The following is a 27,382-nucleotide window of genomic DNA, read 5'->3' on the forward strand; positions in this document are numbered from 1 at the left end:
GGACGATATCTTTCTCCTCTCTTGAAAGTAAAGACTGTCGAGTACAGTAGTGTTCTGATTAGACTGCAGTGAGGCCTTAACTCAAGTTCTGCTAAGCTGATATTTGGGGCCACCATAGGGTTCAGGATGATCTCTTGTCTTTGCAGCCAGGCGGCCATGTTGGAATTGGGGGGGTAGTGTTTTGGTTTGGTGCAGGAGCAGAGCCCATCCAGCAGACCTGTGGCCCTCTTTCAGGGGGAGGTGTTGTGAAAGTGATCTAGATGACAGGATCCATCCCCTCATTAGAGTGGAAGGGAAAAGAGGAGGGGCCTCGTTCTTCCATTCTCTTCTCTGGTTTGTTTTGAGGGGACAGTGGGACATTGCTGGTCTATAATTAGTGTGTATAGAGAGAGGGGGAAGCCTCTTCATTGTTGTTCGGCCCATCTTGACAGACCAGACCCTGCCTGCCTGGGCCCGAGCACAGCTGGGGGCCCGTAGTGTTCCCAGAGCCAGACACAGCTACTACTCTACTGTACTGCCAGACAGACACACAGCCCCCCAGCCCCCAAGCCCCTGCCAGCCCCCATGCCCCTGCCAGCCCCCATGCCCCTGCCAGCCCCCATGCCCGTAGACTGTAGTCCCTGCTAGCTTCACCCCCTGTATAACCCCACACTCACCCCTCCTCTCTGTTTTCTACACACTTTGCCGCCCAGTTTTGGATCTAAATTCCAATTCTAGAATCTCTCATGAATGTGGATTTGGATCCCTGAATATGCTATTTGCATCATGATATTTTTAACACTACTCTAATTCTGACTTTGTAGATTCTCTCCTGAAATGGAAAAGGTAGCAGCTAGGACTACAAACTACTTATATTGTAGCTGACCCACCATTAGAGGTAGGTTTGAAGAACAGAAGGCAGGACTTAGGGGAAAGGGTGAAAGATAGGAATGAGGGGAAATAATTCAAATACTGAGCTATATTGTATGCAAAACAAAATGGGAAAATTATATTATTTTATACTAATACAATTGCTCAGAGAAAGAGATTTTGTTTAAGAAGTAACAAAAAGATACAGGTCAACATTATTGGCACCCTTGTTTTCAATACTCTAGCACCCTCCCCTTGCGAGGATAGCGACACTGAACCATTTTATGAGATTGAAGAACACATTGGGAGGGATCTTAGACCAGTCCTCCATACAGAACCTTTCCAGATCCTTGATATCCTTCGTCTGCACGTATGGACTGCCCTCTTCAATTCAAACCACAGGTTTTCTATTGGGTTCAAGTCCGGAGACTGACATTATTTTGATTTTGTGGTTGATTAACCATTTCTTTCTGAAATGTAATTAATTAGTGCTTGGGGTTATTGTCTTGCTGGAAGATCCACTCGTGGCCAAGAGGCAACCAGGTTTTTTGCTAAAATGTCCTGGTACTTGGTAAAGTTCATGATGCCGTTGACCATAACAAAGGTCCCAGAGGACCAGTGGAAGCAAAATAGCCCCATAACAACAAAGATCCACCACCGCATTTTACCGTAGCTATGAGGTACTTTTCTGCATATGCTTTTGTTTTTTCGATGCCAAACACACCACTTCATGTGGTGGTGTATATATGTACACAGTTTTTTCCAGCTCTTCCTGTTTGGTTCTTGACCTGTGACCCCCACCGCTGCGTCCCTCCCTGCGTGCTGCACACACAGGGGCTGCCTCTACAGCAGGGAAACGGGGAGGCGCTGGAAGATTGGGTCCTAGCTTCTGTTGTCTTTGCCTGTGTTTGTGGAAGAGTTGTTTTTGTGGCGTTGTAGATAGCCACTGAACTGTTCATCTAATACACATTATATTTCTGTGCAGGCTTTAGCTTTGTTTAGAGAGCTGTAGCTATGCCTATACATTTGATTTGTGCAGACTAAAGAGTTATTGCACAGTAAGTTGACTTGTGGTGTTTTGTGTAAAGTGTTGTGTTGATCCTCACATGATGGTTTCTTATTGGTGTAGTGTTGAACAGTATTGCTGCGTTTGCACAGGCAGCTGAATTCTGATCGTTTTTTTTTTTTCTCACTAATTGGTATTTTGATCAGAATTGGGCTGTGTATTTCTGTCCTAACTAGCCTGGCTGGGGTGACATGTTCCTAGCTTCCTGGTAATCCCCTCCTCTCCTCTATCCCATTTTCTCTCGCTCTTTCCTTCTCTCTAGTCTCTCTCCCGCTCTCTGTGTGATGTTGGCGTCTCTTGTGGAACATGTAATCATGCCATGGCTTTGGTGGCTCTGCTCTCTTTTGTCGCCATGCCAGCGTGATATTTCCCCCTTTCATGTTGCCGCGCCAACGGCCGCATGGGCCCTGACCGGCATGAGGGCTTTCCCTCTCTTACTTTCCTCCCTCCATCCTGTGGCATGACATCACCCCCTACACAGGGAGGGGTGTGAGGGGTGCTGTTTCAGGGTCAAGGGGGTGATGGAGGGGGAGAGGGGAAGAGGGTTTTTTGTCAGGATATGAGGCTGTCTAATTTTCCCCTCACAGCCTTTTCATGTTCTCCGACCCCACCACACACACACACACACACACACACAGACACACAGACACACACACACACAAAGGGGCCATGTACTCTACACTGCCCTTACAAAAACACTAGGGCTGGGACGATACCAGTATCACGATACTCGTTAGTATCGTGGCAAGAAAACAAAACACAAAGCAGATTTAATTTCTTTAGGAAATCAGCCCTAATGTTGGAAACAAACATCACTATGTTGTCATTCAGAGTCACATTTTGATTTATTTTCCAAGCTATAGCACACTATATTTGACATACAACAGGTTTTTAAAGGTCCAAAGGACCAAAGAGTTTTTGTTATTCGAACGGTTATTACGGTGACCGCAGTCATTTGACTGACCAATAACCGTCATCCAAACTTCCATGACTGTCACAACCCTACCTTTTAATACAATAATAGCCTTAAGAGCCAAAGTTTCTAGACCGTTTACCCTGTGCTAGAGTCGCTCTCCACACACTCCGACATGGTATAGATGGAGATCATCCTATAATTTACATAATGTATGGTATTCTACATATAATTCTATGATATAGACCCTCTGCAGTGACTAGCTAGCAGCCCAGCCTGGCACTCCTCTCCTCTGTCTGTTTCTGCCCTCTCTTTTGGCACAGCCTGCTGTGGAGCTCAGCAAACAGCTGCACCTTCTTACTGCTAAGTGGCTTTTGGATGCTTACCCTGTCTGGCATCTCAGCCAGAGAGAGAGAGAGAGAGAGAGATGAGAGTGAGGTGGCTAGCCACACACACACACACACACTCTCACTGTCTGGCCCGAGGCCTGTGTTAGGTTAAATGTTCCCACCTCTGGCTGTGTAAACCCTGGACGCCCTGCCCTGTAGCTGAACTGGGAAAGGTGTCTTGTCGGAGTGTTTGTTAGAGGCCATGCCAAGGCCAGACCACATGGTATGGCATGCCAACGCGGTGCTGTGCCACACAGAGTGTCGTTAAACTCGTGCTGTGGTGTTTTATAGGCTAGGCTCTGGCAGGGGTGATGAGCAATTGCACCCTTTATGTTGTATTGTACACCATTTTATTTATGATATTCTTTTGTGGACGATAATATTGGCTGATGGAAATATGTCAAAAAAGAGGTGTGTGCGTGTGTGGTTTATGTGAGCTCATCCACTGTTTATCTGGGGACTGAATGATTAGATGTGCTTTGATAAAGCACTCTGCTCGTCTCTCTCTCTCTCTCTCTCTCTCTCTCTCTCTCTCTCTCTCTCTCTCTCTCTCTCTCTCTCTCTCTCTCTCTCTCTCTCTCTCTCTCTCTCTCTCTCTCTCTCTCTCTCTCTCTCTCTCTCTCTCTCTCTCTCTCTCTCTCTCTCTTCTCTCTGTCTCTCTCTCTCTCTGTGTCTGTGTGTGGACTCCATAGCAAAGCAGTAGAGAGGGAGAGAGAAGTGTTGTGTTTTGATGGCCAGGTGGTTTTGCACAGTGCTTCGATGGATAGATTGCTCCAATATAACAGGGATTGATTATCTATAATGGTTTTAGTGCATAGTTAAGATGCAGCAGCAGCTTTCTATTCCAGTGTAACTACCTGGCGTTTATGGAAGAATGCTTTCTGCTGGTGGAAGGGAATAGATGGAGTAGTGATGAGACCATTTTCTCTCCGTTCAGAGGTGGGCGCACAAATGGAGTCATAGGCCTACTTATTTTTCATGGCTTGTCCACAGAAGTGCATGTTACTGTCAGACGTTGTGATCGTTCAAGTGATAAAGAATGAAATGGTGGTTGTGTTGTAGCAGTAGGACTGTTTATTATGAAGCGGTAACCCAACGGTTCCCCTACAGCTAACCAGTGGATTACACACATTCTAGGGTTAGGGAGGGAGGGCCATGTGGATGTACTGGTCTGGTCCTGGGGTTGATTTTGAGAGGTGAACAGAAGGCCAGGGTGTCCTCCCTTCTGATCAATGAAAGCATCAGTTCATCAATAGACTTTGGCACCAAAGGCCAACAATAAAACGCCCATGCTACCTTCAGTTCCCTCCTTCCCTTCCCACACCACCACATCACAGAAACACTGCCATACCATGGTGGAAGGAGGGTGGAGGGGAGGACAGAGAAGAAAACAGGAGGGAGAGGGGAGGACAGAGAAGAAAACAGGAGGGAGAGGGGAGGACCGAGAAGAAAACAGGAGGGAGAGGGGAGGACAGAGAAGAAAACAGGAGGGAGAGGGGAGGACCGAGAAGAAAACAGGAGGGAGAGGGGAGGACAGAGAAGAAAACAGGAGGGAGAGGGGAGGACAGAGAAGAAAACAGGAGGGAGAGGGGAGGACAGAGAAGAAAACAGGAGGGAGAGGGGAGGACCGAGAAGAAAACAGGAGGGAGAGGGGAGGACCGAGAAGAAAACAGGAGGGAGAGGGGAGGACCGAGAAGAAAACAGGAGGGAGAGGGGAGGACAGAGAAGAAAACAGGAGGGAGAGGGGAGGACAGAGAAGAAAACAGGAGGGAGAGGGGAGGACAGAGAAGAAAACAGGAGGGAGAGGGGAGGACCGAGAAGAAAACAGGAGGGAGAGGGGAGGACCGAGAAGAAAACAGGAGGGAGAGGGGAGGACCGAGAAGAAAACAGGAGGGAGAGGGGAGGACCGAGAAGAAAACAGGAGGGAGAGGGGAGGACCGAGAAGAAAACAGGAGGGAGAGGGGAGGACCGAGAAGAAAACAGGAGGGAGAGGGGGAGGACCGAGAAGAAAACAGGAGGGAGAGGGGAGGACCGAGAAGAAAACAGGAGGGAGAGGGGAGGACCGAGAAGAAAACAGGAGGGAGAGGGGAGGACCGAGAAGAAAACAGGAGGGAGAGGGGAGGACCGAGAAGAAAACAGGAGGGAGAGGGAGGACCGAGAAGAAAACAGGAGGGAGAGGGGAGGACCGAGAAGAAAACAGGAGGGAGAGGGGAGGACCGAGAAGAAAACAGGAGGGAGAGGGGAGGACCAGAAGAAAACAGGAGGAGAGGGGAGGACCGAGAAGAAAACAGGAGGGAGAGGGGAGGACCGAGAAGAAAACAGGAGGGAGAGGGGAGGACCGAGAAGAAAACAGGAGGGAGAGGGGGAGGACAGAGAAGAAAACAGGAGGGAGAGGGGAGGGACAGAGAAGAAAACAGGAGGGAGAGGGGAGGACAGAGAAGAAAACAGGAGGGAGAGGGGGAGGACCGAGAAGAAAACAGGAGGGAGAGGGGGAGGACAGAGAAGAAAACAGGAGGGAGAGGGGAGGACCGAGAAGAAAACAGGAGGGAGAGGGGAGGACAGAGAAGAAAACAGGAGGGAGAGGGGAGGACAGAGAAGAAAACAGGAGGGAGAGGGGAGGACAGAGAAGAAAACAGGAGGGAGAGGGGAGGACAGAGAAGAAAACAGGAGGGAGAGGGGAGGACAGAGAAGAAAACAGGAGGGAGAGAGAGAAACCCTGTGAAGCGTTGAGCTGCCTGCACCATGAGGGAGGCCTGCCTCTTGGGTGCTCCTTTCATGTTTGTGTACGCCTCGACTTGCTGATATTATCTTGGCTTCTCTTCCTGGTGGGGTGTCTCTCGCTCGGTCGAAGGCTTTCTCTACACCCAGACTGGGTCTCTCTCTCTCTCTCTTCTCCTCTCTCCATTTTGGACAGCGTTTTCTTTTCTGTTCCTTCTCTGCGGGCACACACCGCCCCCCCAGCCACCCTGGCTGCCCTACACCCCACCACTGCTTCACGGCCCCGGGATCCCACTGAGCACGTTGCCATGGTCACTGGGAAGCTCCTTGTGTGATGTGGCTCAAAGTGAGCCGTCCCTGGGTGGAATTACCCGCTGCTGAATAGAGGGGCAAAATGACCATTATTACACTTCACAGCCCTGGTCGGGGCCCCTATTTAAAGCGAGAATAAAGGAGCCCCGGGGACTTAAGACGAAAGAGAGGGAGCGGGAGAAAAGAGAAAGAAGAAGAGGGGGAGTAAAAGAGGGGAGTGGAAATGAAAGGAAGGAAAAGAAAGAGGGGAGCACCTCTGAGGGGAGGAGGGGGAGGAGGGGGGAGTCTTTTTAAATGGATTCATTTGAGATAAATTCTTCGACATGCTTGAAGTTGTAATTGTAAACGGTTAGAAAGTCGAGTTTTGACCGTTTTTTTTCTCCATTAGCCAGAAAATACAACGGCTAGCTATCAAAAGTGCTGCAACAGATCAAAAGAGATAACATGGATGGGGAAAAAACATATCATAGTGATATGATCAGACATGGCTGCCTTTTCTCTTCTCTCTCCCTGGGTCTCCACATAGCGTGTTTGTTGCTCCATACTGGGCTGCTCTGTGTGTGACGGCCCTGTTCTCTTTGAGCCTGAGCTGCTCGGGGCCCCATGCAGCCAGGGGCCTCTCTCTGCTACACACACACACACACTCGATCTGATCTGATCAGTTGTCTGTCCTCTCCATGGTGTGGTGGGGGGGTTCCTCTGTCCCCTCTCTGTCCATGCGAGAGAACGTCCAGAGGTTTAAGAGGTTTGTGCTCCACAGAGCGGTGGGGTTTGGTTCAACCTCTGAGAGTTTGTGTGTGCGTATGAGAGTGTGTGAGAGATGCGTTGAGAGGTTGAGCTAATGGAAGAAGAGCTCTTGAAAAAAAGAGAATCACAGTTTGAGGGGTGGGGGGGGGGAGTGAGTAACACACCTGGCAGCCATGGGGAGATAGGCTGAGAGAGACAGACTGACTGGGAGTTCTTTATGTGAGCCCGTAGCTAGGGGGAGAGGGGGAGAGGGTTTGAGGGAGGGAGGGAGGGCGGTAGTAAGAGGTAAGTTAAATCCAGTTATTGTCACTCCTCTGAAGGGGCTGCCAGTGGAGGGGGGAGAGGGGGGAATCAATTCAATTCAAAGGGGCTTTATTGGCATGGGAAACATATATTTACAATGCCAAAGCAAGTGATATAAACAAAAATGTAATGAACAATCAGAAATTAACAGTAATTATAACACTCACAAAAGTTTCGGAAGAATAGAAACATTAAAAAATGTTATATTATGGCTATATACAGAATTGTAAAAATTTGCAAATAGTTAAAGTACGAAAGGGAAAATAAATAAACCGATGAATAATGGTTGTATTTAGAATGGTGTTTGTGCTTCACTGGTTGCCCTTTTTGCATGGCAACAGGTCACAAATCTTGCTGCTGTGATGGCACACTGTGGTATTTCTCCTAATATATATGGGAGTTTCTAAAACATTTATTTGCTTTCGAATTCTTTGTGGGTCTGTGTAATCTGAGGGAAATATTTGTCTCTAATATGGTCATACATTTGGCAGGAGGTTAGGAAGTGCAACTCAGTTTCCGCCAAATTTGGTGGGAAGTGAGCACATAGCCTGTCTTCTCTTGAGAGTCAGGTCTGCCTACGGCGGCCTCTCAATAGCAAGGCTATGCTCACTGAGTGAACATAGTCAAAGCTTTCCTTAATTTTGTGTCAGTCACAGTGGTCAGGTATTCTGCCACTGTGTAGTCATTGTTTAGGGCCAGATAGCATTCCAGTTTGCTCTGTTTTTTGGTTAGTTCTTTCCAATGTGTCAAGTAATTATCTTTTTGTTTTCTCATGATTTGGTTTGGTCTAATTGTGCTGCTGTCCTGGGGCTCTGTGGGGTCTGTTTGTGTTTGTGAACAGAGCCCCAGGACCAGCTTACTTAGGGGACTCTTCTCTAGGTTAATCTCTCTGTAGGTGAGGGCTTTGTTATGGAAGGTTTGGGATTCGCTTCCTTTTAGGTGGTTGTAGAATTTAACGGCTCTTTTCTGGATTTTGATAATTAGCGGGTATCATACAAATTCTGCTCTCCATGCATTATTCGGGGTTTTACGTTGACTGGGGCTCATTCAAGAGGCAGCTGGGGTGGGTTTGGCTCCTGAGAGAGGGGGGCAGAGAGGGAGATGAAGAGCTCAATGAGAAAAATGCTGCAGGGGTACAACGACTGCTCCCATTGGTCAGTTCTGATGAGGTAGTTGAGATCCTAGGATTATAAAAATATTTTTTTCTTGTGAGTTTTTCTTGTGATATTTAATTAACGTGGATGTCGATTTAAGGCAGCCCCCCGCACCTCTCTGATTCAGAGGGGTTGGATGAAACGTAGAAGACACATTTCGGTTGAATGCATTCAGTTGTGCAACTGACTAGATATCCCTTTTCCCTTCCATAAAGGGACCAAAGCTGATGCCTATCTGACAATGACGAAAGGCTCCATTATTATGATAACGAACAGTGAGGTATTGTATGGTACATGGTATTGTTTGTGCAGCATTGCGTGTTGTGTGATTGTGGTAGCTAGTTAGTGACACTGTGGCACACATTGATGATGTAATGCCATGAAACATTGCATCACTCTGCTGTTATGCAGTCATGTTTTTATTTTATTTTATGACGATGATAAGGTTATTATGTTATCTTACTATACATGACGTAAGACATTTGTTTGTCACGCATCCTGTTTTAATAAGGAAAGGAACCAAACTCCAGTTCCCAGTAGTCTTCGCTTTTGAAGTCTACCTCTACGTGGCAGACTTACTACATTCCTGTTTAGTGTTAACTTTCTAATTTCCAATTCTGTCTCATCTATTTACTGATGAGCCAAAGGACACGTGTTCTATTCTCGACTATAAAGAGCTTTAAATGTTTCCAAGAGGACGTTCCGCAAGGATGTCCTCGAATCAATATTTTGTTTGCACTTTTGTTACAAATTGATGAGAAATATTGAGCAACTGCAGTAGAGCGTCCTTGCGTTTGGATGTTCCTAGTAACTAGCCTAGTTCCTAGTAGGTCTTCTTTCTACAACTCTAATGCAGCACTGCAGTTTTGTACTGATAGCTAGGGGGTTGAGTTTCTACGAAAGCAAGTTTCTAAAAAGGTTGACTTGGTAGATTTGCGAGCAACAAAGCCCAGTTGGTATTATTTCAGCAGTTAATCATGTGATTCTTTGTTTAGCGTTGGGTCAGCCACACATGGAAGTAAATTAAAATCAATAATACATTCACTGCAGAGGAATCTCCAGAGACCTGTGGAAGACAAATTATTACTACTTCCATAAATCAATGATTCGCTCATAACGGCTTGGGAGATTCCTAAAGGTTTCTCATTGGAGATCCGATAGTAGTTGTTGGTACTTTTCCAGTTCTAAAGGAGATGGGGTCGGTTGGTCTGTGAGTGTACTTTAGAAAAGGCAGCAGCATTCCCGAGTCCGATCCACCATCAACCAGAAGGGTTGTTTATTTTCCTGATCACAAAGGCTGGAAAAGCAAACCGGTAAGAAAACAAAAACAGGAGGCGCGAGAGGAGGAAAAGTGGAGGACATTTAATTAGCGCCTGTCCGTTCCCCGGCCGTTTGGTCCCCACAGGGTAGAACATGCACACAGGGAAGAGCAGTGGGTAGCTGATGGATGCTTGATTAGGTCCTGTGTTTTAAGTAAAACTAAGGACTGGGCAGTGGATAACACACAGAGACACAGAGAGAGAGAGAGAGCACCTTCCTAATATTGAGTTGCACCCCTTTTGCCCTCAGAACAGCCTGAATTCATCAGGGCATGGAATCTACAAGGTGTCAAAAGAGTTCCACAGGGATGCTGGCCCATGTTGACTCCAATGCTTCCACAGTTGTGTCAAGTTGGATGGAGGTCCTTTGGGTGGTGGACCAATCTTGATACACACAGGACACTGTTTAGTGTGAAAAACTCAACAGCATTGCAGTTCTTGACACCCTTTAAACTGGTGTGCCTGGCACCTACTACCATACCCTGTTCAAAGGCACTTACATTTTTTTGTCTTGCCCATTCACCCTCTGAATGGCACACATACACAATCCATGTCTCAAATGACTCGAGGCTTAAAAATCCTTCTTTAACCTGTCTCCTCCCCTTTATCTACACTGATTTGAAGTGGATTTAACAAGTGACATAAATAAGGGATCATAGCTTTCACCTGGATTCACCTGGTCAGTCTGTCATGGACAGCAGATGTTCCTAATGTTTTGTCCACTCAGTGTTGAGGTAAGGAAGAGGGACTGGTGTTATGGAGGACAACGGGCAGAGAGAGAAAGACTCTGATGAGAGAGTTTTCTCCTGCAGAACTGTAGGCGTTAAAGGGCCTGTTGCTATTTGCCAAGTCACACTGTTCTGGCTGGCCCTCCTCTGAGGTGCCCCACCTCACACACACGAACACACACACACTCGGTGCTCATACACACACACACACACACACACAGGCATTCACGCACGCGCGGGCACAAGCATTCAGACACACACACACATGCACGCACAGTGCAACTCAATTGTATAATTTTGGTTATGCAACGCTGGCTGAATGGCCACCCCGCATTGTGCGCTGAGGCAGAGAGAGAAAAAGAGAGGGGAGAGAGAACGGGGGGGACCTAGAGAGGTAGAGGAAGAGAGGAGGGAAGGGAGGGAGGTAAGGGTTAGCAGGGGGAAAGGGAGAGACTGAGGGAATGTTTTGGGAGAGAGATTGAGAGGGTCTATTAGGCTCTCTTTTAGCCTACCATGGGCTAGTCTTCCAATAATCCTCAATAGGTAGGGGAGGGAAAGAGGTAGGGGAGAGAGAGAGGAGCACCTAGCATTCTAGCACCTAGCATTAGCACCTAGCAGCACCTAGCATTAGCACCTAGCGGTACCTAGCATAGCACCTAGCATTAGCCCCTTGTGCTAGCATCTAGCGTATTACCTTGCATAAGCATCGAACATGGTGTTGTCCACAGAATGCATGTTTACTAATGACATCAGCCACACACTCTTCCGTAGCTGGGTACCTTGTGTTCAGTATGAGACCAGATGACCAGAGCCCAATGTACTGTACCTGAGACGGACCCCCTCTCTCTTTGTCTCTCTCCTCGTGAGGTCATCATCTCTCTCTCCGATCGAGGTTCCGTACCCTCTGTGTTCCGAGTAAGGTTCCATACATACCCTCACACATATGTGCTGGCAGTGGGGTGATGGGGTGGAATTAATGCTGGGTCGTTTCTGTCTCTGGGCCTCCATCAGGTGGTGAAGCTGGAAGAATTTTGGAAAACTATTCTGTGTTACATTTCCATATGGGTGAGACTAAGCAGATGACACTGATCAGGGGAATCTTCCCTCGTCATACTGTAGCTGCCTGCCTGGGCCTAACTGCTAGCTTTTGCCTTTTGGAATCCTTTAAAGAGGCAGAGCCCCCATTCACAACAAAACATCCCCTGCCCTGCCTTGAAGTAAATGCTGATCTGACTATAATGGATAGATCAAAACGATGTACTTAAACCTGTACTAACTCCATTCATTTGTGTTAGATTAGTGATGACTTCAAGGAAGAGAGGAAGGACGGATACGTGTTAAAATGTCTCAAACAAGGCCAGTGATTCTGTTCTGCTCAGACCCTCGGTGTACCTCGCGTCTGGAACAGGGTTATGAATGGCTGTCGCCGTGGCTCCCAGAGTGGTTCAAGTGATCCCGTGTCCGTATTTACATTCAGTAAGCATGCTGGTTTACACAAAGAGTGTGTCCCAAATGGCACCCTAGTGCACTACTGTTGACCAGGCCCCTATGGGTGTTGGTCTAAAGTAGTGCACTATAAAGGGATTAGGGTGCTATTTGGGACGCTGGCAAGGCCCACAGGAGAGGGTCCTACACCAGGAGGGCTGTAAAGCTAGTGGTGGTGGAATACAAGTGGCTGTTTATGTGCTTCGTAAACATTTTCTCCGCCCCCCCCCCAAAAAAAAATACTTTGAGAATTGACGTCCCCTCAACTCGTGTAAAACACTCAGCTTAACAGGCTGCCCCAGTGATATTAAAAAGGAGAAACACGGACGGGGGGAGAGTGGAGTTTTTTAATAATGTAGCTGAACAGTCAAGGGCACACAAAGTCCACACGCAGTGGTGTTGTTACCGTCATAGAGCTGCAGAGTCGTACAGAGTCAACACGGTGGCTTCAGGGCGGAATCTCATGGCCGTGAGGAACGACGCCGAGGATGAGGAGAAAGGAGTTAATGAGTGAGTGCGTGCGTGCGTGTACACTGTATGGTATGCCCCTGTGGGATTGGTTGGACAGTGTGTATAGCTCAGAAGTAGCAGGTCATGATTTTGCAGTGCAGGTTATTTTATCACTGGTTATGAGAGTAAACAGAAGTAAAGTGTGCTATTGAAGCTATGTGCTAAACGTTTAGCCTATACTAACTCAGTGTTATTGAGGTAAACTATTGTGCTCACACAATTAGTTTGCGTGCGTTTTAAAGGATTTTCTGTCTCCTTCTGGGTGTATACCGCATAGATATTTTGCTCAGTAGTGATGTCATCTACTATAGTTAGTGGATAGTAGTTAATTAGTCACACATGTGAAACGAAGTTCAGTTGCTTTGAATGCCCTTGGCAAACATGTCTACATATATGCATGTCGGATGAAGAGTCATTCTGAGAACAGAACTTTCATTTTACACACGCTCTCTAAAAAGGAGGGAGAAAAAAGCTGACCACATGTAAGGAAATCCATGGGAGAAAAGTATGCCTTTTATCTTTTAATAAAGGGAGGAGAAGCCAGGAGGCTACATGAAAGGACTGTGTAATAGCAGAGGAGAGGAGAACCTTCTGAAGACTTCATTGACTTAATTATAGCAGCGAGCAGAGCGGGGGAGAGAGAGAGAGAGCGGGAGGGAGGGAAGAAAAGAGGGGGAAGGAAAAAAGAGGGTGAGCAAGAGAGAGTGAGGAATGGAGAGTAAACTCTGGTGAGAGCTTAGCTAAGTATACAGGTTACAGGTGTTTTATACACAGCCTAGTGGGTGGGTGTGTTTGCACGCTTCTAAGGCTGCGTTTACACAGGCAGTTCTGATCTTTTTCCCACTAATTGGTCTTTTGACCAATCACATCAGATATTTTCCAGAGCTGATTCAATTGGTCAAAAGACCAATTAGTGAAAAAAAAGATCAGAATCGGGCTGCCTGTGTAAACGCAGCCTCTGTGTGTGCACTTGGGCGCATGTTTATGCGCTTGTACATGTGCGTGTGTGTGTGTGAGAGTGAAACTGAACAGATTACACACACACATTATGTGTACGGCAGTGGAGGCTGCTGAGGGGAGGACGGCTCATAATAATGGCTGGAATGGAGACAATGGAATGGTATCAAACACATGGATTTCATGTGGTTGATACCATTCCATTGACTCCATTCCAGGCCTTATTATGAGCCAGCCTCCACCGATGTACAGTATGTAACAGTTGGACCTAGTATTCATGCTGATCTATCTTGAGAAAAGTCACTTTCCAGACTGCATGGTGAAATCTTCTTTCCTTTAAAAAAAAACACAAGCTGGCAGATGTACCCATTCTAAACATAGGCCTCTTCTTCCTCTGTCCTCAGTGTCTAGACGCCAGGGTCTCCTCCTCTCCCTGCTGTGGTTTCTGTCCACTTGGGTTGGATTGTACCCTCTTTCTCATGCTCAGGGCCAACATGTAGTCCGTCGAGCCAGCGGCTGGGCCGCACACTGTGGCTCTGGCTTTAAGTCCGTGGGTGGGTCCCAAATGGCACCATAGGGTTCTGATCATAAGTAGTGCACTATGTAGAGAATAGGATGGTATTTGAGACTAGCTCTGGGTAAGTGTAAGTGTTTATGACAGACAGGTCTTATGCATGGCATGGCAGACGTTTAGAGTTTAGAGTTTCTGACCTGTGATCAGTTTCATGCTTTGTTTACTTTAAAACATACCTAAGTAGCTTTAGAGGCACCGTTACATTGTTATTTCATTCACCCTTGCCACCTTTTACTTATGCAAAGACAAGGCTATATCTTTCTATAGTTCTCCTACACATATATTATAGAGATTCACATTATCTAGTAGCTGTGGAAGTAACATTACTTGAAATTCCAGAGCGGTTTTGAATCGACGAAGCAAACAGAATTACTAATTAGAACATTCTTCTTTTTGCCCGATGCTATACATGTACAACACCACCATATTCTTTCTTTCCTTCATAGAAACCCTTCAACAGTGTGTGAAAGAGTAGGAGTAGAAGGTAGCATTTATGTTTTAGTGTGACAAGACATATGGCGTTGTGGAGTAGTGTGTCGGCTTTTCTCTCTTCATAGGGACTAGACCACAGTGCTGCTCTGCTCTGCTCTACTCCACTCTGCTCTACTCCACTCTGCTCTACTCTGCTCTACTCCACTCTGCTCCACTCTGCTCTGCTCCACTCTGCTCTACTCCACTCTGCTCTACTCCACTCTGCTCTACTCCACTCTGCTCTACTCCACTCTGTTCTACTCTGCTCTACTCCACTCTGTTCTACTCTGCTCTACTCCACTCTGTTCTACTCTGCTCTACTCCACTCTGCTCTACTCCACTCTGTTCTACTCCGCTCTGCTCTACTCCACTCTGCTCTAGTCCACTCTGTTCTACTCCACTCTGCTCTACTCCACTCTGCTCTACTCCACTCTGCTCTGTTCTGCTCTACTCTACTCCACTCTGCTCTACTCCACTCTGCTCTGTTCTGCTCTACTCTGCTCTGCTCGGAGGAAATCTTTTTTTGAGATGTGAACAACCCAATCCTTTATCATCCTCTCAACGTGTGTGTGTGTGTGTGTGTGTGTGTGTGTGTGTGCGCGCGTGCTCGTCTGTGTGTGCTTTACGTTAAAAGAGAGGGAGCTGAGCTTGCCTGTAGGTACATTTTTGCTGTTGTCAGGCAGGCAAGTCCCTACACTGCAGCGCCTGCCCAAATGGAGATTCTTCAGCAGCGATCTCTTTCTTCTTGAAGCGTCTTACCAAGAGCTATTAATTATTAACGTAGATGGCTAACATCAAAGCATCTGAATTAAATGGACTACAGCCAGAGCCTGGCAATGGAGAGCTGAAACTGGGTAAGAGGGAAACACACAGAGAACAGAATAAGAGACTTCACTCTTGGCTTCAGAAGTTTAAAACCATGTTTGCAGTTGGGAAAAAAAGAATTGTGTTAACTCCTATAAAGTGGACACGACTGTCGACTAAAGAAAAGACCAGCCAAGGAGTTGTATTTAACGTTGTTGCTCTCTGTATGTGTTGCATACTGCATTCAATATGTGGAGTACTGCTTTAGAGAGAGAGAGAGAGAGAGAGAGAGAGAGAGAGAGAGAGAGAGAGAGAGAGAGAGAGAGAGAGAGAGAGAGAGAGAGAGAGAGAGAGAGAGAGAGAGAGAGAGAGAGAGAGAGAGAGAGAGAGAGAGAGAGAGAGAGAGAGAGAGAGAGAGAGAGAGAGAGAGAGAGAGAGAGATTTTCTCCTCCTGTCCTGGTCCTAGGGAACACGAGTCCCGAGGGTTCTCCCCAACAAGGTGGCTTCTGCAAGTTCTCCAACATCTATCGTATGGACAGACAGGAGCGGTATCAGGCGTAAAGTATACGTGTAGGGACCACATCTTTTCCCACGCCTTGGACTGCACCCTCATGCCCTGGAATGTATGCTCATTAATGTCTATATTCATCTTAAATACAGGACAGAATTGTAATCAAACTGCATGGCCCAGTCTCTCTCACACACACACCCACGGTCGCTGCCGAGCCGGCAAGTTGGAAAGATCTGCCCATTGAGCAAGGCACTTAACCCCCAACAACAACTGCTCTCTGGGCGCCGATGTCGATTTAAGGCAGCCCCCCGCACCTTTATGATTCAGATTAAGGCAGCCCCCCGCACCTTTATGATTCAGAGGGGTTGGTTTAAATGCAGAACACACATTTCGGTTGAATGCATTCAGTTGTACAACTGACTAGGTATCCCCCTTTCCTTTCCATAAAAATTGTTGATTATTTCGTGCTCTAAAGTGGAATGAAGTCCGCTGGGTTCCTTACAACTTCTTCCAGCCGCTTACCTACCACTGAACAAAACTCAACAGCGTTTGGAGTAAACGCTTTTGCAACAGAATCAGTGTAATGAATATAACCCTGGGCTCAGACAGAATGGATGTTGGTTGGTCGGGGAAAGTAGGAGTTAAAGGGCCTAAAAGCGTTCTACCCGCCACTGTTTTGGTAAAAAGCTGAGAAATGTAATCACTCTCAAATTCATAGACAGACCTATGGATGCAAGGACTTACCATCCATGATATAAAAATTATAGTTTTAACCATGTTTTGAGGCTATACAGTGTTTGTTTACATTTACTTTGTTTACAAACATTGGAGTAAAATAAGCTAATATTTTGGGTTCTGATGGGGTACGACAGTTAAACTAAGCTCATGAGGCATTTATAAGTTAAATTCTTCAAGAAGCCGTGGCTACATATCATTAATTTATAAGTCCAAAAATGGATGTAGCAATTGCCCCCTTCAGATAAAAAAAAAAAGTTATTTTCCTGTATTTTATATATATTTCTACAGTATGATAATGCCCTTTTAGTGTAAGAGCTGTTTGAAATGACCGCCTGAAATGTCTGCCTTTTTTGGTGGGATGGAGTTTTGGCTTGCTTGGTAAATCACCATGCGATAAATTAGTTAATAGGCCAACAAGAAAGAGTTCCAAACATCTCTGCCAATAACAGCTAGTTTTCAGTTTTCCCGTCCCAGACAGTCGTAGCAACATTCTTACTGTGATTGTTTAAATTAAAATGGTCAAAAAGCAAAGAGCAATTTCTCAAGCAAGAATTTTGCTAGGACTGTCTGGGAGAGGTCTGAGTGGGGAGAAGAACTTGCGGTTAATTGCGTAACCCCGGTTCTCTGCAATTATGAGTGTGATATAACACGTGGGGTTCGCTAAGGACCGCCTACTCTTGGAAGTACCAATCAAAAATGTCTGTTTGAGACCGACAGTTAGAGTGGCGAATGAGGTGTGACCCTCAATTCCATAAAAGGAACCACTCTCCCGCCCTCTGATTATTATCAAGCATGCTTCTCTTTCTCACACTCATGTGCGCAGGGAAATGCAGTGAGATATCTCACTCATAATATCAGAGAACCGAGGTTACACAGGTAAACTTAAGTTCTCTTTCAATTATTAGTTTCGATATCTCACGTGGGGATATGGCCACTACTAAAGTCGCGTATTGCAACACATGCTCTCCGAAGCCAGGGAAGTCCCAACATAGCAACCCTCAGAGGTCCCGAAACGAAGGGAGTAGTACGCACCAAGAAGGTGTAGGGACAACCCGTTGGGAAAAACCTAATTACAAAGGGTGGGAAAGACCAAAACATGGCTCATATCTCAGTATAATGAGACATGTCCCAAAAACAGTGCCCACAAGGTCAACTCCTATAGGAGAGGGCCCTTCCTAGCCCCTCTGAAGGCTATCATCCTTGCCATTATAAATCAATATAATGATCTCCGAGACCTTGACAGGCCTTGAGCCCCTATAGAAGACGGCCACTCAATGTCGAATCTGGCCGCGGTCCGCTTGCAGATGTTAAGGAGCTCAAACTCAATTGGAGGATGGGAGAACGGGGTCATCAGTCCCCAACTCCTGTGCTATCTCGAGGATTTCCGTGACATTGATCCCATCGTCACCTTTGTCGTCCCCTAACTCGCCTTCCCGTGACACTACTTCGTCAGACCGTCAGGGGAGGGAGTCAAAGGCTATCCATCACCTCGCCCCAACTGGGCTCGGTTGTTTATTCTTAATACATTTCACAAAGTGGAGTGTAATAATTAGTCATCTTCTATCACATGGAGCCGCAAACACAAGAATGTGGGGGTTTGAGTGCTGGGCTAGGCTCGTTTCGAGGGATAAGGCTTGCTATGGGGACCCGAGCAACGCCTGTTGTAAAGAAATAATGTGCAGATGGCATAGGCTAGCTAGTTAGAAGCCCTGCGGCTGGTGACTAGCGAAAGAGTAGCTTGTGTAAACGGCAACACCAAGCTAGCTAGTTAGGAGCATTGTGGCTAATCGCAAGCAATATTGAGCACCCTGTAACGCTGTAGCCGCGAGGCTAGTGGGGCGTAAGCTAACTAGCGGCCACCTCGTGGTGGTGTGCTGTGGCTAGCTCAGTGCTGGCTGAAGGAAACCGAGTGACCGAGTTAGCCTTCGGAGAAAAAAGCTCCCGTGACCGACGGTGCCGTGAAGGCAGAGCGGGTCGGTCTAGCTAACACAACAGGTGAATGTAGCTTAACTAGACTAGAGAAGGGAGCTAGCAAACCTACCGTGTTGCAGGTAAGGTATGCTAGTGAGGTTTGCTTGCCTCTCAGCAAGCTAGCCAAGTTAGCCGAAGCCTTGCAGCGTGGGCTAACTGAGTCTCAATAGCTAGCAGTGACACTAGCTACTAAAGGAGACTGAGAAGTAGAAATTGGAATTTCTACTTAATAACAAAAACCTGGTTAGAAGTCAACCTCTCAACAGGATCTAAAGACCTATGCTCGGCAGATATATCCTTCACGGTTCACTTGTGAGCTGGCAACCGGTATCCAGTCGATATGAGGAGAGCAAGAGTAGTGACACTTCTGGCGAGGAAGATAAGTGAGAATAACCAGAGAGCGGGAGTGGCTCCTTTGATGGAATTGAGTGTCACCTAATTCGCCACTTTGCCTGTCTGTCTCCAACAGACGTTTTAGATGGATACTTTCGAGAGTAGGCGGTCCTTAGTGAACCCCACGTGAGATATCGAAAATAATTAATTAGGTCCTAATCCAGGCACTTGTCATCTCCCATCTGGATAACTGCAACTCGCTGTTGGCTGGGCTCCCTGCCTGTGCCATTAAACCCCTACAACTTATCCAGAACGCTGCAGCCAGTCTGGTGTTCAACCTTCCCAAGTTCTCTCATGTCACCCCGCTCCTCCGCACACTCCACTGGCTTCCAGTTGAAGCTTGCATCTACTACAAAACCATGGTGCTTGCATACGGAGCTGTGAGGGGAACGGCACCTTCTTACCTTCAGGCTCTGATCAGACCCTACACCCAAACGAGGGCACTACGTTCATCCACCTCTGGCCTGCTAGCCCCCCTACCTCTACGGAAGCACAGTTCCCGCTCAGCCCAGTCAAAGCTATTCGCTGCTCTGGCACCCCAATGGTGGAACAAGCTCCCCCACGACGCCAGGACAGCGGAGTCACTGACCACCTTCCGGAGACACTTGAAACCCCACCTCTTTAAGGAATACCTGGAATAGTATAACAGTAATCCTTCTACACCCCCCCTCCCCCCAGTGGTGGTTGTCCCACTGGCTATCCTAAGTTGAATGCACCAATTTATAAGTCGCTCTGGATAAGAGCGTCTGCTAAATGACTTACATGTTAAATGAAAGAGAACTGAAAATGAGCTGTTACTGGCAGAGAGGTTTGGAACTCTCTTTCTTATTGGTCTGTTGACTAATTCACCACCTGGTGACGTCATCAGGCAGGCCAAAACGCCATCCCACCAAAACAGGCAGCTCTTTAGTGTGTCCTAAATGGCACCCTATTCCCTTTTTTAGTGCACTCTTTTAACCAGAGACCTGGGGCCTGGTCAAAAGAAGTGTACTACACAGGCAATAGGCTGTCATTTGGTATTCTGGTCTGTCTCTCTTGACACCATGTAGTAAGAAAGAGAGTTGAGGGACAGACCATGTGCTCATCCTTCCAATGTTATCATGGTGTTTACCTCTCCATGGACTGGGGTCGGTCGACTCCCTCTCCCTCTCTCGCTCGCTTGCTGCTGGGCCTAGCTGCTGCTGGAGTCAGGCCATTCAAAGTCACACAACCCCCTCCAGTGGCTGGGTGTGAGAGTGCAATTTTGAAGCCTTGAGACAATTGAGACATGGATTGTGTATATGTATCATTGAGGGTGAATGGGCAAGGCAAAATATTTTAGTGCCTTTGAACGGGGTATGGTAGTAGGTGCCAGGCGCACCGGTTTGTGTAAAAAAACTGCAACACTGCTGGGTTTTTTACGCGCAACAGTTTCCCATGTGTATCAAGAATGGTCCTGCACCCAAAGGACATCCAGCCAACTTGACACAACTGTGGGAAGCATTGGAGTCAACATGTTCCACAGGAATGCTGGCCCGCTTTCGACACCTTGTAGAGTCCATGCCCTGACGAATTGAGGCTGTTTTGAGGGATTAAAAAGGTTGCGTGCAACTCAATATTAGGAAGGTGTTCTTAATGTTTTGTACCCTCAGTGTAGACACTGGTTGTTAAGCCACAAAAACGACGTGTGCGCAACTATGGGGCAAAACAGACTGGGTTGGGTTAGACTGTTGACAATATGTAAACTATATTTAGTCTCTCCAAATGCTTATTGAAAACATAAACACATTTGCACAGTGAGCACTTGTTGTCTCTCAAATACAGCCGAAACTAGCCATCTAGGATTCCCCACAAGGCAGATTCTTGTCATTGTTGCTAGCTATCTGGCCGTTCAGAATCATAACAACGCACCCCTTTCGATGCGCGTGCATCATTTTCATGACGTTGTCAGCCAACACGTCTATTTTCCTACCTCAAAGATCTTGTCTGTATGGCTCTCGGTTTCAATTTCCGGTTCAAATGTACTTATTTGAGTTCAAGGTGAAAGTAGAGAGTGAAAGTAATATCTTCATTTTTAAGATTTATGCATATCTATTGATTATGTTTTTCTCTGTGTTTCTTGCAGGCGAAGCGAGCGGTTCAGAGGGGAGCGACAGCTGTCATCTTTGACGTGTCCGAAAACCCTGATGCCATCGATCAGGTCAGTACACACACACACACACACACACACACACACACACACACACACACACACACACACACACAGTTTCAACACACACGGCACTCACATCCAAAGTCTCCACTTATTCAATGAAGGAGGCAATGAAGGAAACAATGAAGGAAACAGAGTAGCTAAGCTAACATGCTACTGCTACAAACAGATTCCTCTCCATTCAAACACCAAATTCGTCTTCTCTTTTCAAAGACCTTCTGTCCTAACAGATCACTGTCAACTGACTGAGACATGCCCTGCTATGACAAGCAGGTTGTGTGTTTGCCCAACAATAGACTTTCTTTCTTTCTTTCTGGTCAAACCCATGTTGATGAAGCAGGCTCATTCAGCTATTAGAGGCTTCGGGTCGAGCCTAAGGACCCGTTCCAAATTGCACTCTATTCCCTATATATTGCATAGGGCTCTGGTCAAAAGTAGTGCACTATATAGGGAACATGGTGCCATTTAGGATGTATGCTGAGTATTACCCTGCCTGCCTAAAGAGCGAGAGAGAGAGAGAATTGATATTCAGTTTTTTACTCCGTGCTCTGTTGAGCTCATCAAATCAATCGATCACATTTTATTTATAAAGCCCTTTTTACATCAGCAGATGTGTGTGCTATACAGAAACCCAGCCTAAAACCCCAAACAGCAAGCAATGCAGATGTAGAAGCACGGTGGCTAGGAACTCCCTAGAAAGGCAGAAACCTAGAGAGGAACCAGGCTCTGAGGGGTGGCCAGTCCCCTTCTGGCTGTGCCTGGTGGATATTATAACAGCAAATGGCCATTAAGGCCAGATCTTTCTCCAAGATGTTCAAACATTCATAGGTGACCAGCAGGGTCAAATAATAATCACAGTGGTTGTAGAGGTTGCAACAGGTCAGTGCATCAGGAGTAAATGTCACTTGGCTTTTCATAGCCAGGCATTTAGAGGTTGAAATAGCAGGTGCGGTAGAGAGAGAGAGAGTTGAAAACAGCAGGTCTGGGACAAGGTATCATGTCAGGTGAACAGGTCAGGGTTCCATAGCTGCAGGTAGAAGAGTTGAAACTGGAGCAGCAGCATGACCAGGTGGACTGGGGACAGCCAGGAGTCATCAGGCCAGGTAGTCCTATCATCCTGACTAACTTACCCTCTAATACACCTCCGCTGTCTTCAACCAGGATCTCAGCGATCACTGCCTTATTGCCTGCGTCCTAGCTTGGGTCCCGCGGTCAAGCGACCACCCCTCATCACTGTCAAACGCTCCCAAAAACACTTCAGCGAGCAGGCCTTCCTAATTGACCTGGCCCAGGTATCCTGGATGGATATAGATCTCATTCCGTCAGTAGAGGATGCCTGGTTGTTCTTTAAAAAGTAATTTCCTCTCAATCTTAAATAGACATGCCCCATTCAAAAAATACAGAACTAAGAACAGATATAGCCCCTGGTTCTCCTCCAGACTTGACTGCCCTTGACCAGCACAAAAACATCCTGTGGCGTACTGCATTAGCATCAGAAATAGCCCCCGTGATATGCAACTTTTCAGGAAGTTAGGAACCAATATACACAAGCAGTTAGGAAAGCAAAGGCTAACTTTTTCAAACAGAAATTTGCATCCTGTAGCACTAACTCCAAAAGTTTTGGGACACTGTAAAGTCCATGGAAAATAAGAGCACTTCCTCCCAGCTGCCCACTGCACTGAGGCTAGGAAACACTATCACCACCGATAAATCTACAATAATCGAGAATTTCAACAAGCATTTTGCTACGGCTGGCCATGCTTTCCACCTGGCTACCACTACCCCGGCCACCAGCTCTGCACCCTCCGCTTGCAACTTGCCCATGCCCCCGCTTCTCCTTCACACAAATCCAGACAGCTGATGTTCTAAAAGAGCTGCAAAATCTGGACCCCTACAAATCATCTGGACTAGACAATCTGGACCCTTTCTTTCTAAAACTAGCCGAAATTGTCGCAACCCCTATTACTAGCCTGTTCAACCTCTCTTTAGCGTCTGAGATCCCCAGAGATTGAAAGCTGCCGCGGTCATCCCCCTCTTCAAAGGGGGTGACACTCTAGATCCAAACTGTTACAGACCCATATCCATCCTGCCCTGCCTTTCAAAGTTTTTGAAAGCCAAGTCAACTAAACAGATCACCAACCATTTCGAATCCCACTGTACCTTCTCTGCTATGCAATCCGGTTTCGAGCTGGTCATGGGTGCACTTCAGCCACGCTCAAGGTCCTAAATGATATTATAACGCGATCGATAATAGACAGTACTGTGCAGCCGTTTTCATTGACCTGGCCAAGGCTTTCGACTCTGTCAACCACCACGCATTCTTATTGGCAGACTAAATAGCCTTGGTTTCTCTAATGACTGCCTCGCCTGGTTCACCAACTACTTCTCAGATAGAGTTCAATGTGTGCAAATCGGAGGGCCTGTTGTCTGGACCTATGGCAGTCTCTATGGGGTGCCACAGGGTTCAATTCTTGGGCCAACTCTTTTCTCTGTGTATATCAATGACGTCGCTCTTGCTGCTGGTGACTCTCAGATCCACCTCTACGCAGACGACACCATTTTGTATACATCTGGCCCTTCATTGAACACTGTGTTAACAAACCTCCAAACGAGCTTCAATTCCATACAACACTCCTTCAGTAGCCTCCAACTGCTCTTAAACACTAGTAAAACAAAATGCATGCTCTTCAACCGAACGCTGCTTGCACCCGCCCACCCGACTAGAATCACTACTCTAGACGGGTCTGACCTAGAGTACGTGGACAACTTCACAAATATCTAGGTGTCTGGTTAGACTGTAAACTCTCCTTCCAGACTCACCTTAAGAATCTCCAATCCAAGTTAAATCTAGAATCGGTTTCCTATTTACGCAACAAAGCCTCCTTCACTCATGCTGCCAAACATGCCCTTGTAAAACTGACTATCCTACCGATCCTTGACTTCGGCGATGTCATTTACAAAATAGCCTCCAACACTCTACTCAGCAAATTGGATGTTGTCTATCACAGTGCCATCCGTTTTGTCTCCAAAGCCCCATATAATACCCACCACTGTGACCTGTACGCTCTTGTTGGCTGGTCCTCACCACATATTCGTCGCCAAACCCACTGGCTCCAGGCCATCTATAAATCACTGCTAGGCAAATCCCGCCTTATCTTAGCTCATTGGTCACCATAACAACACCCACCCGTAGTCTGCGCTCCAAGCGGTATTCTCACTGGTCATCCCCGAGCCAACACCTCCTTTGGCGAAATTCCCTTCCAGTTCTCTGCTGCCAATGACTGGAACAAACTGCAAAAATCTCTGAAGCTGGAGACGCTTATCTCCCTCACTAACTTTAGGCATCAGTTGTCAGAGCACCTTACCGATCACTGCACCTGTACACAGCCCATCTGAAATTAGCCCGCCCAACTACCTCATCCCTATATTGTTATTTATTTTGCTCATCTGTACCCCAGTATCTCTATTTCACATCATCTCTTGCACATCATTCCAGTGTTAATACTAAATTGTAATTATTTTGCACTATAGCCTATTTTATTGCCTTACCTCCATAACTTGCTAAATTTGCACACTGTATATTAATTGTATTTCTTTGTATTTTCCCAGAAGTAATTTTTTTTTTTTTTATCTTTTGAGGCGATGGTCCTAGGGCTCAGGTCCTCTGGGAGGGGAGGGAGAGAGGGAGAGAGAGAGAGAGAATTAGAGGGAGCATACTTAAAGTCACACTGGACACTGGATAAGACAGGAGAATAACACCAGATATAACAAATTGACCCTAGCCCCCCGGCACATAGACTATTGCAGCATAGATACTGGAGGCTGAGACAGAGGGGGGGTCGGAGACACTGTGGCTCATAATTGCACAGGTAGTTTAGAGCTGCTACTGCACACCAACATATTACCTCATCCCCTGGTACCCCGAATAATCTGAGTCTCTCTCGCTTTTGTCTCTTTCTCTCTCGTCTGACTCTCTTTTTTTCTCTTCTCTCTCTGATTTTCTCTCTCTACTTCTCTCTCCCTCGCTCTCTCTCTCTCTCCCCCTCCATTCTACCTGAGCTAGTTCCTGTTTCTTTGTTGTCGGCTGGTGAGCTCCCTGCCTGCCTGTAATACAGAAGTCTCTCCTCTAGCCTCCACTGGTGCAGCGTAGGTAGCAGCTTTGTCAGAGAGAATAATTCTCCTGTGGTATTCAGCCAGGCCAACAGCACCAGGCCCGGACATGCAGATTTCTCTGTGTTGAGGCCTCCAGGCTGTAGGCAACAACAGCAGTGTAGCAGAGACCCACAGAGATGAAAGGCTTGAGAAGGGACCACATGAAAGGCAGTGTGGCCCGCAGGGTTAAATTCCCCTAAGAGGGTTTCCAGTCGCAGCCGCCCAATCGGTACAGACACGACCCACAAGGCCGAGGGGCAGGGAGGAGGAGTTAGAGAGTTAATGTCCTACGGGTGAAATTAGGAGGGAGAGAGAGGGTTATGAAGTTAATGTTTTTTTACCTCTTTCTTGAAAAAAAAATTATTGTCATTTACATGATCTACTAAGTTTACGGCTTTTACGAAGCCTTTAATTTAATGCTGAGTTAAACGTGATGGTTTTTGATAATAGAGAAGCACTTTAAGTTCAATTTGACTTCGAGTGGTTGAGTATCTCATCTTTCAAATTCACTTTGTTCTTCAATTCAAGCACATGCAGCATAACTTTGCTAGCAGTGTTGGCACTTTTGAGAGCCTAGTCTAGATTGACTTTGTAGATTGCAGGGTGAGAAGAACACAAGCAGAGGAAGGTATGTGAAATTGCCATTTGCCATTCGCTATACTGTAACCAGTGAGAGCATATTTCACTTGGTAACATGACAACAGGGGAAGAAATTGAAAAGTGAATATCCCTGGTATTTCCCCTGGCCTTTCTAAATTACAGACGAGAGGACATGGAGGGAGGGAGGCTGACAGATTGGAGAGACTAGAGAGAGCAGGGGGAAGGGAGGGAGGCTGACAGACGAGGGAGGGAGGCTGACAGACTAAAACAGGGGTGTCAAACTCATTCCAGAAGGCCTAGTGTCTGCGGTTTTGGGTTTTTCCTTTCAATTAAGACCTTATAACCAGGTGTGGGGAGTTCTTTACAAATTAGGGACCTTAATTCATTAATCAAGTACAAGGGAGGACCGAAAACCTGCAGACACTCGGCCCTCCGTGGAATGAGTTTGACACGTGGACTAAAGAGAGAGGAGCTCAGTGGAGGAGGCAGTCCACAGTTTCCACGTCTCTCTCTCTCTCCTACAGGTTATTTTCTCAGTGGGAAATAAAATGAGAGATTATGTTGATGATAGGACATGGTTCTTATTCTTAATTTACAATACTGAAGGTCGATGTGGTGTGGGCCAAATGTGGAAGCTGGCCGTGTCTGTGTTCTCCTACATAGCTGACCTGTTGTGTGTGTGTGTTCTCCTGTATAGCTGACCTGTTGTGTGTTCTCCTTTCCTGCAGTTGAACCAGGTAGCGGAGGACCCTCTGAAGAGGCCGGTGGTTTATGTGAAGGGGGCCGATGCTGTTAAGCTGATGAACATAGTCAACAAGCAGAAAGTGGCCCGTGCCAGGATCCAGCACAGACCACCAAGGGTAAGAGCCAGACGAGCCAAACCAGAACTTCTGGGAAAATACTAGTTGTGTGTGTGTGTGTGTGTGTGTGTGTGTGTGTACGCGCACAGCTGCAAGTGAATGGACTAGCCAAACCATATTTTGATCATAACTCTCATTTAAACCCTACACACTTCACAAAGCACTATACTGAGTCTCACAGCTAACAGTTACAGACATGGGAAGACATTCTTCTAGAGAAATCTGAGCCTCTCTCTCTCTCTCTCTCTCTCTCTCTCTCTCTCTCTCTCTCTCTCTCTCTCTCTCTCTCTCTCTCTCTCTCTCTCTCTCTCTCTCTCTCTCTCTCTCTCTCTCTCTCTCTCTCTCTCTCTCTCTCTCTCTATTCTTCGATATATCACAACAATTTCACACAGTCAATTTATCAATGGATGGTGCCAGGGGTGCATCTATGCCCAGTTCTATGCTTCAATGCCTGTGTGCCTGCACGTGTGAGATGTCTGCCTTTGGTGGAATAGACATCATTTAACAAACCCTTATCCCTCTGTCTCCCTCCCTGCAGCAGCCTACAGAGTACTTTGACATGGGGATCTTCCTGGCCTTCTTCGTAGTGGTATCTCTGGTCTGCCTCATACTGCTCATCAAGATCAAACTAAAACAGAGGAGAAGCCAGGTGAGGGGACACACACAG

General features: G+C 46.8%; 1 protein-coding gene across 1 annotated transcript in view; it reads left to right on the forward strand.

Annotated features, from left to right (window-relative positions):
* The window catches only part of LOC121584625 (E3 ubiquitin-protein ligase znrf3-like), a 99,053-nt gene that overhangs the window by 66,752 nt on the left and 4,919 nt on the right, over window positions 1-27,382 (forward strand). Inside the window, exons 3-5 of the mRNA XM_041900620.1 lie at window positions 21,017-21,091; window positions 26,584-26,715; window positions 27,254-27,364. Of these exons, the coding sequence (XP_041756554.1) occupies window positions 21,017-21,091; window positions 26,584-26,715; window positions 27,254-27,364 (318 nt within the window). The remainder of the gene's footprint in view (window positions 1-21,016; window positions 21,092-26,583; window positions 26,716-27,253; window positions 27,365-27,382) is intronic.

This window comes from Coregonus clupeaformis, chromosome 16, assembly GCF_020615455.1.
Source record: "Coregonus clupeaformis isolate EN_2021a chromosome 16, ASM2061545v1, whole genome shotgun sequence".
NCBI classification, from domain to species: Eukaryota; Metazoa; Chordata; class Actinopteri; order Salmoniformes; family Salmonidae; genus Coregonus; species Coregonus clupeaformis.